This window comes from Schistocerca piceifrons, chromosome 4 (genome assembly GCF_021461385.2).
Source record: "Schistocerca piceifrons isolate TAMUIC-IGC-003096 chromosome 4, iqSchPice1.1, whole genome shotgun sequence".
Taxonomy (NCBI): Eukaryota; Metazoa; Arthropoda; class Insecta; order Orthoptera; family Acrididae; genus Schistocerca; species Schistocerca piceifrons.
In genome coordinates, this window is record NC_060141.1 from 320858038 (window position 1) to 320870757 (window position 12720).

General features: G+C 44.4%; 1 protein-coding gene across 3 annotated transcripts in view; it reads right to left on the reverse strand.

The window, feature by feature from the left end:
• LOC124795421 (coiled-coil domain-containing protein 93) overlaps nt 1-12720 on the reverse strand; it is an 88085-nt gene that overhangs the window by 60651 nt on the left and 14714 nt on the right. For all 3 annotated transcript variants that reach the window (XR_007016688.1, XM_047259450.1, XM_047259449.1), the window contains exons 2-3: nt 5377-5490; nt 5190-5284 (exon numbers count right to left, since the gene is read on the reverse strand). Coding sequence is in view for 2 of the 3 variants with exons in the window: in XM_047259450.1 (XP_047115406.1) it covers nt 5190-5284; nt 5377-5490 (209 nt within the window). In the remaining variant the exon portion in view is untranslated. The remainder of the gene's footprint in view (nt 1-5189; nt 5285-5376; nt 5491-12720) is intronic.

The window sequence follows — 12720 nt, forward strand, 5'->3', positions numbered from 1 at the left end:
GATTGTACTGATACTTTTGTTAGAACTCTTACACTACTTCAGACCCCAAATCTTCAGAAACATTCCAATCAGCACCTTCAACACTAGCCTGTCTATCCTCTCTGCCCATCCTCCCTTTTCTTGGCAAAGTTTGAGTATTCCTTTCTGTCATTAATCATTACCTAGCATCCTTGAGCATAAGTGTACTAATAGCATTAGCTTGCCATGTAATTTTAACTTTGACTTTGGCTCTCTTACAAGAGTTTCTAGAAATTTTATTCCCTTTCAAAGGCACCATCCCTAAGACTATGGATCCAAAGTAAACACAAAATCAACAGAGCTTAGGAAAAAAAATCATGACTAAAACTTATAATATTAACAATACCAGAGAAGGAAAGTTGCTACTCACCATATAGCAGAGATGCTGAGTCGTGATAGGCACAACAAAAAGATTCACACAATTAAAGCTTTCGGCCATTAAGGCCTTTGTCAACAGTAGACATACACACAAATCCCATCCCATTCCAGTAATCCAGCAGGATCTCCAGTCACTACTCGAATCCTTAGGCCCATCCCAGAACCTCTCCCCAGAGTCCATCTCTATACTTACCCCAGACCACTCCCCGCACTCCCATCTTCTACATGCTTCCTAAAGTCCATAAATGCAACCACCCAGGATGCCCCATTGTGACCAGTTACTGTGCCCCCACTGAGAGAATCTCTGCTCTCGTAGACCAACACCAACCTATTACCCAGAACCTATCCTCCTACGTAAAATATACCAACCATTTCCTCGACTGACTCTCCACAGTTCCTGTCCCTTTACCACACGGTGCCCTACTTGTCACTATTGATGCCACTTCCCTGTACACTAACATTCCTAATGCCCATGGCCTTACTGCTATCGAACACTACCTTTCCAGGCGCCCTATGGATTCCAAACCAACAAACTCCTTCCTAGTCTCCATGACCAACTATATCCTCACCCACAATTATTTCTCCTTAAAAAGGAAGGCATTACCTACAAACAAATCTGCAGTATGGCTATGGGCACCCGCATGGCACCATCTTATGTTAACATATTCACGGGCCATCTAGAGGAATCCTTCCTAAAAACCCAGAATCCTAAACCCCTCATCTGGTTCAGATTCACTGATGACATCTTTGCTTTCTGGATTGAAGGCGAGGACACCTTATTCACATTCCTCCAGAACCTCAACAACTTCTCCCCCATTTGCTTCACCTGGTCCTATTCAACCCAAAAAGCCACCTTCCTAGATGTTGACCTTCACCTCAGAGATGGCTACATCAGTACCTCCATCCATATCAAACCTACTAACCACCAGCAATACCTTCACTTCGACAGCTGCCACCCATTCAATACCAAGGAGTCCCTTCTGTACAGCCTAGCCACCCGAGGTCGTCGCATCTGCAGTGACGAGCAGTCCCTCCAAAATACACCAAGGGTCTCATTGAAGCCTTCACTGACTGTAATTATCCTCCCATCCTTGTACAAAAACAAATCTCCCATGCCTTATCTTCCCAGTCTCTCACCACCTCCCTAAGTCCCACAGTCCACAGTCCAGCCACAAAGGAGCATTCCCCTCGTAACTCAGTACCATCCGGGACTGGAGCAACTGAATTACATTCTCCGCCAGGGTTTCGATTACCTCTCATCGTACCCTGAAATGAGAAATGTCCTGCCCAATATCCTTCCCACCCATCCTACCGTGGTATTCCACCATCCACCGAACCTACACAATATACTCGTCCATCCTTACACGACCACTGCTCATACCCCTATAATAGACCTAGATGCAAGACCTGTCCCATACATCCTCCTACCACCACCTACTCCAGTCCGGTCACTAACATCTCCAAACCCATCAAAGGCAGGGCTACCTGTGAAACCAGTCATGTGATTTACAAGCTAAGCTGCAACCACTGAGCTGCATTCTATGTAGGCATGACAACCAACAAGCTGTCTGTCCACAAGAATGGCCACCGACAAACTGTGGCCAAAAAACAAGTGGACCACCCTGTTGCTGAATGTGCTGCCAAACATGACATCCCTCATCTCAATGACTGCTTCACAGCTTGTGCCACATGGATCCTTCCCACCAACACCAGCTTTTCAGAACTGCGCAGGTGGGAACTTTCCCTGCAATACATCCTACGTTCCCATAGGCCTCAACCTTCGTTAGTCACTGTCCTCTCCCATCCAGCCTCCTCCCTGTTCCCATTCCAGCACTACACAGCCATCATTTCACCACCACACCCAGTCTTTTAATTTATTTTTATTTCTCTCCTTTCCGCTACTTACCCCCCTCCCCCCTCCACACCTTCTCTCCTGCCCTCCGTCTAAACTGCAACACTTCACTGTCCGCCACTCCCACCATACTATCCCTCTCCCTCCCTGCCACAGCCTCCTCCTTACCCCCACCCAGTCGCCACTCCGCCACTCCCATCCTGCACTGGTGCTGCTGTTCGCAGTGTGGTTTCAGCTCTCTGAGACTGCAGATGTGTGTGCAAGTTGCGTTTACATGTGTGTGTGTGTGTGTGTGTGTGTGTGTGTGTGTGTGTGTGTGTGTGTGTACGCGCGCGCGCGCGCGTGTGTGTATCTGTGTCTACTGCTGACAAAGGCCTTAATGGCCGAAAGCTTTAATTGTGTGAATCTTTTCGTTGTGCCTATCATGACTCAGCATCTCCGCTACATGGTGAGTAGTAATTTTCCTTCTCTGGTATTGTTACATTCCATTCTGGTTTTTCCATTGTTTGACTTATAATATTAAAATAGAGAAAGATGAACATTTCACAGCAGAATCTGACAATATCAATTAATCTAAAAACAATGTCAGTACAGGACAGAAAGGCAAAGAAAATGAAAGGAGAGGTAAGTGAAGCTAAAAGGAGCAGGACGAGGATAACAGAATCAGACGGAGGAAATTGAGGTTTGAGACTAGCAATTGTTTACTCCTAGGAGCTGCGGAACCTCCTGCATATACACTACTGGCCATTAAAACTGCTACACCAAGAAGCAGATACAGACCCAGATCACAAATTAGTATCGATGAAGAGTAGACTGAAGTTTGAGAGAATCGTACAGAAGGATCAGTGTGAGCAGAAGTGGGATAGTAAAGCACTGAGGAATGATGAGATGCGCTTGAAGTTCGTGGTGTGGATGCTACAATAAGGAATACTACAGAAGGAAGTTCAGCTGTAGAGGGGTGGACATCTCGGAAAAGAGCCTTCAAAGATGTTGCAAAGGCAAACATATGTACTAGGAAGGTAATTGTGAGGAAATCTTGGGTTACATATGAAATATTTCAACCGTTCGAGGAAAGAAGGAAGTACAAAAATGTTCAGAAAAAGACAGGAATGCAGCAATATAAATCACTCAGGAATTAAATAAATAGTAGTTGCAGGGAAGCCAAAGCGAAATGGCTACAGGAAAAATGTGAACCAATCTACGCTACTGGCCATTAAAATTGTTACACCAAGGAGAAATGCAGATGATAAATGGGTATTCATTGGACAAATATATTATACTAGAACTGACTCGTGATTACATTTTCACGCTATTTGGGTGCATAGATACTGAGAAATCAGTACCCACAGCAACCACCTCTGGCCGTAATAATGGCCTTTATATGCCTGGGCATTGAGTCAAACACAGCTTGGATGGCGTGTACAGGTACAGCTGCCCATGCAGCTTCAGCACGATACCACAGTTCATCAAGAGTAGTGACTGGTGTATTGTGACAAGCCAGTTGCTCGGCCACCATTGACCAGATGTTTTCAATTGGTGAGAGATCTGGAGAATGTGCTGGCCAGGGCAGCAATCGAACATTTTCTGTATCCAGAAAGGCCCATAGCCCATACAGGACCTGCAACGTGCGGTTGTGCATTACCCTGCCGAAATGTAGGGTTTTGCAGGGATCGAATGAAGGGTAGAGCCACAGGTCGTAACACATCTGAAATGTAATGTCCACTGTTCAAAGCGCCGTCAATGCGAAAAAGAGGTGACCGAGACATGTAACCAATGGCACCGCATACCATCACGCCGGGTGGTACGCCAGTATGGCGATGACGAATACACGCTTCCGATGTGCATTCACTGCGATGTCTCCAAACACGGATGTGACTATCATGATGCTGTAAACAGAACCTGGATTCATCCGAAAAATGACGTTTTGCGATTTGTGCACCCAGATTCACCGTCGAGTACACCATCACAGGTGCTCCTGTCTATGATGCAGCGTCAAGGGTAACTGCAGCCGTGGTCTCCGAGCTGATAGTCCATGCTGCTGCAAACGTCGTCGAACTGTTCGTGCAGATGGTTGTTGTCTTGCAAACGTCCCCATCTGTTGACTGAGGGATCAAGACGTGGCTGCACAATCCGTTACAGCCACACAGATAAGATGCCTGTCATCTCGACTGCTAGTGATACGAGGTCGTTGGGATCCAGCACAGGCTACAATTCGACCTTTGTCAAAGTTGGAAACCCCCTTACACGAGGCATCACAACAACGTTTCACCAGGCAATGCCGGTCAACTGCTGTTCGTGTATGAGAAATCGGTTGGAAACTTTCCTCATGTCAGCATGTTGTAGGTGTCGCCACCGGCGCCAATCTTGTGTGAATGCTCTGAAAAGCTAATCATTTGCATATCACAGCATCTTCTTCCTGTTGGTTAAATTTTGCGTCTGTAGCACGTCATCTTCGTGGTGTAGCAATTTTAATGGCCAGTAGTGTACTTCATACCTGTAATCTCTGGGCCTCAACTTTCACTAGTTCCATCTGGGTAGCAACCCAATCTCTTCCTCTCTCCCTCAGCTGAGTAGTCATTTTCCATCCTATTCCCCAGACTGCAGGACTCATCTATCTCCCCCTCTATTCCTCCGCCCTTCCCTCCCTCTCCCTCTCTCTACCTCTCCGAAATTATGACCAGAATTAATACAATTTTGCCTTTGCTGCTGAAATCCAACTGTCTCTCCTTTTTCTGCCTTCCAATACTTCTCTACTGTCTCTGTACCCCCCCCCCCCCCCCATGTACTCACCCACCCTCCCAACCATATCTCTCTCTTTCTTTCTCTCTCTCTCTCTCTCTCTCTCTCACACACACACACAGACACACACACTCGCTTCAGTTTAATTTCGTAGGCATCTTCACATAATTATAATTGGATGGTTGTAAAATTATCAACTTACATTTTCTGCCCTATTGTAAAACTGTCTTGAAAAAGCAAGTCAACGTCAACATCAAAATTACATGTCTCAATACACCATGTCATCCCTCCTACAACCTGCAATAATGAAGATTACATATCATTAATAAGTAATATCACCTTGTCAGTCACAAACAAAATCCTGATACACAGAATTTGCAAAAACAGACCTTATCAAATGGTGAAAGTCCTTTAATTCGAGCTCGGAAATACCCAGCTGCTACAAGAAGATCAATTATTTCCTGAAATTTCAATTTTTGCTCTTCATCATCCCGTACTTCAACCTGTAAAAAATTAAAACATAAGTTCTGAAAGTTCAGCTTCGTTCTCAATACTGCAAGGTAATTACGACAGCTTGATCATAAATCAGAGAGATTCTCATAATATATTAGGTTTGCCACTTTTATGAAGCAGTACCAAAGGAAATGGTTTTCATTTGGAATAATAAGTACAAAACATTACATGTTTGCAGAATATTTCTGCAGTTATTCTCACAATCGGATGTTTTTCTCTTTTTTTCCTGTTATATACATATTGTACAAATAAGGATCGCACAATATCATGCCAGGGATTAGCAAAAGTGGCTGTTGGAACACTCCCCTTGCAACAACTGCATGACTCCCCTCAATTTTGTAGATTTCAGTTATCAGAGAATGGAAAATTCATGTAGTGCCCACGTGTTTCAAACAAAACTCATCAAACTTTGCCATCGAATGATGCTGTCTGACATATGTATGAGAAGGTCGTGTACAGTGCTTTAATAGGTGCTAACTTGAAAGAAACATTTTAGTCAAAATACACCAATGGCACAATGTAGTACAGCGAAAAGCACACAAAGGCTTCTTTCAATCGATAGCCATGGTTCCATTCTTGAGCATTGTGATGTATGGAAACCCGCTGGGCTATGACCTAGACATCTCTGAGATTCAGTATTCATTGTACGATGAGCAAATATGACACTACAGTACACAATTGGCAAGTGTGGCTGCCAGGGGGAGATACCATGGCTGTGCATACTTTGCATGACGGCTGCCCAGGCACTTCCCAGCACCACCTGAAACATATACAATCGCCACCCAACGATCACCCTCAATCTTATCTTGCTCATCGTGCTATTTACTAAGTTAGCTAGAACTGTACAGTACCTATCTTGTAACATGACTATACCATGCATTGTTTCCTCTGTGAACTATCGTCCTGTGAGATCATTAAATACACTGGTTCTGGAGGTGCCGTCTCATCTTTTACACAGTGAGTTACAATATAAATGATGATGTTCTTGGGAATTTTTCATGTTCATTACATAATCGTGGACCCTGCACAACAAGCTACCTTACCAGTTGTGTCAATGGAATTCATGTTACAGCAGTTTCTTCAACACCAGTTAGAGGGTCAGAAATGTCAGGAAGCCTTGTTCTCCATGTTGCTCTCCTGGCTATGTGCTATGACATGGTGGGAGAGTGGGATGTGCATGACTAGCACCTCCGGAGCATTTTGCCGCATTCCAGGTAAAGGATCCAGCAGCTGAAAAATCGTTTTTCCTGTCACTGATCTCACCCAGTACGTACCAGCTTTTGTGCAAAAGTCCCCTCTCTTGGAACCAAAACAATCTGTTCTCTACTAACTGCATATTTTTATTGACACTGACATGTCATTGCATCCTGTGTGGAATATTTTATCAGTGCCATAAACAGCCTAATCAGTCATACAATGCTGGGCAGCTGAAATGCTGGGACTCAATAGGGAAGGCCATTCTGTGACTCCAGTACATAATGAATCGTATGCAGAGAAGATAATTAGGGATGTAATTAATCGGGCAGCTCCAGATGAGGAGGTGCATCAGAAACTCTACAATCTTAGGGCCCTGCTTTGAAAGATAATTTAAAATTGATCCAATCTTTCAAAGTTTTCCTAGGCACAGGCCATTGATTAGAATTCTGAGATGTGAGGATGACTGTCACATCAGACCCTGGAAAGGGATCCAACTTTGCCAACACAGCAAATGCAGTGACAGTAGAGCACAAACAGCGCAGCATTCCATCTCAAAACCAAGGAAAAAAGTCTTGGTCCCCTGACCGCTGTCATATCCATTGTACCTGAACACATGTCAAAGAAGACTTTCCCAACAGGTGGGCACAGTATCAGACATGCTGGAAGGAAGGACATCTCATGTCTGCCTGCCACACTCTGGAGTGCCTCTGCATCCCTGTTAAACACTTAAATGTATCTCCAGCTGGGAGCACCTCCCTCTCAATCCACAACTCTACATCTACATCATATTCTGCAAGGTACCTAATAGTGTGTGTGGCAGAGATTTCATAAGATGTAGGTGGGACCAAGTAATATTGCCTGACTCTTCCCAGAACGTGCTCTCATGAAATATCGAACAGCAAACCTCTCAATGACTCACAATGCCTCTCTTATAATTCCTGTCATTGGGGTTTCTTGAACATCTCTCTAATGTACTCAAGCTAACTAAATTATCTGCGACAAAGCACGCTGTTCTTCATTGTATTTTCTCTACTCTTCTATCAGTCCTGACTGGTAAGGATTCCAGGTACAAGAACAGTACTCAAGCATCGGTTGATCAAGCACCTTTTATGCCACTTTGTACATGGATGAGTTACACTTCCTTAAGATTCTTCCTCTGAATCTCAGTCTGGCATCTGCTTTTACTGCTGTTTTCTTTATGTAGTCATTCCATTTAAGGTACTCGTAGATATTTTACCACATATACTGTTTCCAGCAATTTGACATCGACAGTGTAGTTGTGCAGCAGTGGATTTCTCTGTATATGTTACATTATTTATGGTAAGGGTCAACTGCTAGAAACTGTACCATTCATCAGTCCTCTGCAGATCATTCTGCAAAGCAATATTGTCATCTGGCATTGCTACTTTCTTACAAATAACCACGCCATCTGCAAACATATCTCAAATAGTTTCTGGTGCCTTCTACTAGATCATTTACAGGCAATTTAAACAATAATGGTATTATCACACTTCCTTGGAGTACTCCAGAAATTACACTTACATCTGTCAATTTTGTTCTGTTAAGAGCATTGTGTTGGGTTTTACCTGCAAGGAAGTCTTGAATCCGGTCTGATAATTGGTAAGCCAGCAGTACAGAATGGTGTCAAATCCTTTTGGGGCATCATCAACATGAGTACCTTTGTCTACAGTACTATGGATCTCATGGAGGAACAGAGCGAGCTGAGATTCGCAAGATCTCTGTTTGCAGAATCCAAGCTGATTTTTGTGGAAGAGTTTTTCATCTCCAAAAACGTCATAAGTCTTGAGCATAAAACATGTTCCATAATTCTACAACAGATTGACATCAACAACATAGGGCTATAATTATGTGCATCTATCCATGACCCTTTTGAAAACAGAAGTGACCCGTACTTTTTTCCAGTGCTAGTTAGCTTTTGTAGCTCCAGCAGTTTATGATAAACTGCTGATGGAAGAGGAGCAAGTTCTTTTGTATAGTCTGTGTGGAATTGTACAGATATCTCATCTAGTCCTGACACCTTTCCACTACTAAGTGATTCTGTTGCTTTTCTATTCCGCGATCGATTATCTCAATATCTACCATTTTTGCATTTGTACGATGATTCACATGAGAGGCCATGTTACAATCGTCTGTGGGGAAATAATTTTAGAAGAATGAATTCAGTATTTTAGCCTTCTCTCTGTTTCTTCCATTTTGGTGCCAGCAGGGTCACTGAAGGAATGAATAGAGAATTTCGGCTGATAATTGATTTTGTGTAAAACCAAAATCTCTTGGGGTTTTACTCAGCAGCGTTGTGAAAATTTTACTTTCAGAGTCACCGAAAGGCTCTTTTATTGCATCCCTTGAGCCCATTTTCACTTTGTGCAGCCTTTTATTTTTGGCAGGTAGGTTTTGACTTATCTTGAATCCTGATGAAGCAGTTTCCTAACACAATTATTAAATGACAAAGGGTCTTTCCCATCCCTTAAGATGCTCAGAACATATTTGTCTAAAGCATATTGAATGATGCTTTTGAATTTTTTCCATTTGTGCTCCATATCTTCATCCTCAACACAGAATATTTGTTACTGATTACTTAGATACACTACAATTTGTTCGCTCTCACCTTTATTAAGCAAAAATATTTCCCTACCTTTCTTAACAATCCTTGTAAAACCCATGTTCATAGTTGCTTTGCTATCACTGCCTTATGATCTTCCTCTACATTAATTGATTAAAGAAGTTCAGATGTGTTTGTTGGCAGGAGATCGAAGATGTTACCTAAGCCTGACTTTAGTGGCATATAACAAACAACACAACCTCAGAGCCGAATAACTTGCGTGCGACTGGGTAAGGCACTTTTTCCGTTACCCGAATCTCTTAGGCAGCCCACTCATCAAGATACATGGGACAATCCTGAGAAGTGGCAGCATGGCTGCCATTTCAGTTGATACAGCAGGGAGAAGGGAGCGGTTAATCACCCTTTTGTGTATCCCAATCACACGTTACACATTTGGCTGTGTGTCGACAAGAGGTTCTAGTGTGGTTGAAATGATGACACTGGTAGCAGCGCATCAGGTTTGGAATGTACGGCCAGACTGTGATAATTTCATAGCCTGCCTTGATTTTGGATGGAAGCACGACTCTATCAAAGATGAGAAAAAAATTGCGGGTGGGCACTAAGGAGGAATCTACCTTTTTCATCACCCGATGGATGGCTATGACAACCTGATCAGAGACATCAGATTGGATTTTGGCCTCGGTTAGACTGTCGAGCAACCTAGTGTAAATAACACCACAGGAAGAATTCTAAGTTCTACGGGCCTCAACACGAACATCGTAGCTGTGGAGAAGCAAGGAGGCAAGCAATTCTTGTGCTTGAGTATCAGAAGTAGTCTCCAAAAGCAAAGTGCCATTCCATAAACGAAAGTAGGATTTCACAGGGCCAGCAATTGCATCAACAGCTTTCTGAATAATAAATAGATTTACCGTGGTGAAGGACTGACGGTCTTCAGTACGTAAGACCACAAAGAACCGCGGTGCAGCGGGAAGGGTCTTTGAATTGTTAGCCTCACTGCAAGGAAATCCCCCATGATTGCCAGCGTCTTCGATGGTGTGCTCCTTTCACAAGGGGTGCACCCACCTTAGGTGATTGTTCACACCTCAGGTCACACCTCCTGAACGCCTGAAAGAGGGACCAATCAGCAATTTGGGAAGGTTGAAGCTCAGGCAATCACCTTTTCCTGGGTCTGGCCTGTGCCACGTGGTACGTGCAAACCCTACCTGTCGACCTGGGGCTGGGAATTATGCATTATCAAGTCACCTGTTACATGTCAGATACATGGGCCAGCCTTTAGGAGCACACAGGAAAGAGGAAGAAAGAGAGGAACCTCAAACGCCAAAGCGGAGGAATGAGAGGAGAAGGGAAAGAAAGAAAGGAAAAGGGAGCGAAAAACAGTGGTGAGACTTTTCTAACGTCAGTAACTGACAATGCACAACTTTCCCAATAACACCCAGAATGTTCCCCAAGGGAGGGGAAAAGAATAGCAACTGGACAGACATGCAGTATGGAAAGGAAAAGATGCTGCAAAGGCTGGGGCCCTGTGGTAGCCAAGTATGAACCTGACAAAGAGTGCCGAGCCCCCTGGGAGGATGTGGAGACTTTGAGGTTACTGTCAATACCCAGTTGGAGATTGATGCATATCCCATTCTGATGGCAGACAAGATTTTCCCTGTACTCATGAAAGGCCAGTATTTTTCAAAGGGCGCTCTTTCTGAAGCTTACTTAAAACTACTACTGAATGAGGAATCACAGAAAGTCCTTGTGGTCAACACACCACAAAAATGATATCATTTCCAATCCTTAGTTTTCAGGGTGACCAGACCCCAGCAATCTTTTGAAGGTACCTCAGGCAACTACTGCTGCATGTTCTGGGCTGCATAAATTACCTAGATGACACTGTGCTGATGGGGGCCACAGCATAAGTATGCTTAGGAAACCTGAAGCAGCTGTTGTACACCTCCACTCTGTAAGCCTCGAATTCAACGTTAAAAATCTCTCTCTCTCTCTCTCTCTCTCTCTCTCTCTCTCTCTCACCATCAAGGCAATACCTAGGACATATCATCTCTAGCGATAGTATTAGGCCCACACATAAGTTGGTGAAGCAATCACTGCACTTCTTTGAGCCACAGCAGATTTAAAAAAGTTCCATTCCTTCTTCGGAAAAGTAATGTGTTATGGACAATTTAGCCCAGATGTAGCATAGATTCTGCACATGCTCAACAATCTGTGAAAGAAGGGTGTGCGTTTTGTTTGGTCACAGGCATGTGAACGGGCATTCAAGACCCTGAAGCACACACTTCTGCTGGCACCATGTCTCTCCAAATTTCAACCAGGCGAACAACTATAAGTGCCGATGAATGCCTCTGAATGGAACGTGGGGGCCATCCTGGAACATAGACACTCATGCTCATAAATTAAGGATAATGCTGATACATGGTGAAACAACACTCTGGTGGGCAGTTTGCAGGTTTAAATCATCTCGGGGTATGACCACGCGGTGCATTTGACCTGCTGTCGTCACACGGTGGCGCTGGCAGCAGTCCACATGTGCAGAGGTGTTTTGGTGCATGTCAGAGTACGGTGTAGTGAGTAAGTGTGCAGACATTTCCAGACATGCTAATGGTGACTGCGTGTTGAAAATGGCTCAAAGAACATATATTGACGACGTTATGAGGGGTAGAATATTAGGGCCACTGGAGGCTGGTCAAACACAGTAGGTCATAGCATGGGCCCTCCGTGTGCAACAAAGTGTGATCTCAAGATTATGGCGACAATTACAGCAGGCGGAAACGTGTCCAAGCGCTACAGTATGGGATGTCCACAGTGTACAACACCACAAGAAGACCGATATCTCACCATCAGTGCCCGCAGACGGCCACGGAGTACTGCAGGTAGCCATGCTCGGGACCTTACCGCAGCCACTGGAACAGTTGTCTCCAGACTCACAGTCTACAGATGACTGAACAGACATGGTTTATTTGCCCAGAGACCTGCAAGGTGCATTCCACTGACCCCTGGTTGCAGGAGAGCCCATAAAGCCTGGTGTCAAGAACACAGGACATGGTCATTGGAACAGTGGTCCCAGGTTATGTTCACGGACGTGTCCAGGTACAGTCTGAACAGTGATTCTTGCCGGGTTTTCATCTGGCATGAACCAGGAACCAGATATCAACCCCTTAATGTCGTTGAAAGGGACCTGTATGGAGGTCGTGGTTTGATGGTGTGCGGTGGGATTGGAGGAGTGCCTTGAAAAAGCTGCCATCGTGGAGGAGTACCTTGAAACAGAAGATATAAGGTGAGGGGAGTGGCCTGCCTGTTCTCCAGACCTAAACCCCATCGAGCAGGTCTGGGATGCTCTCAGTCAATGTATCGCTGCACATCTGCAAACCCCTATGACACTTCAGGAGCTCCGACAGAATTGGAGGCTATACCACAGCAGCTGCTCGACCAGCTGATCCTG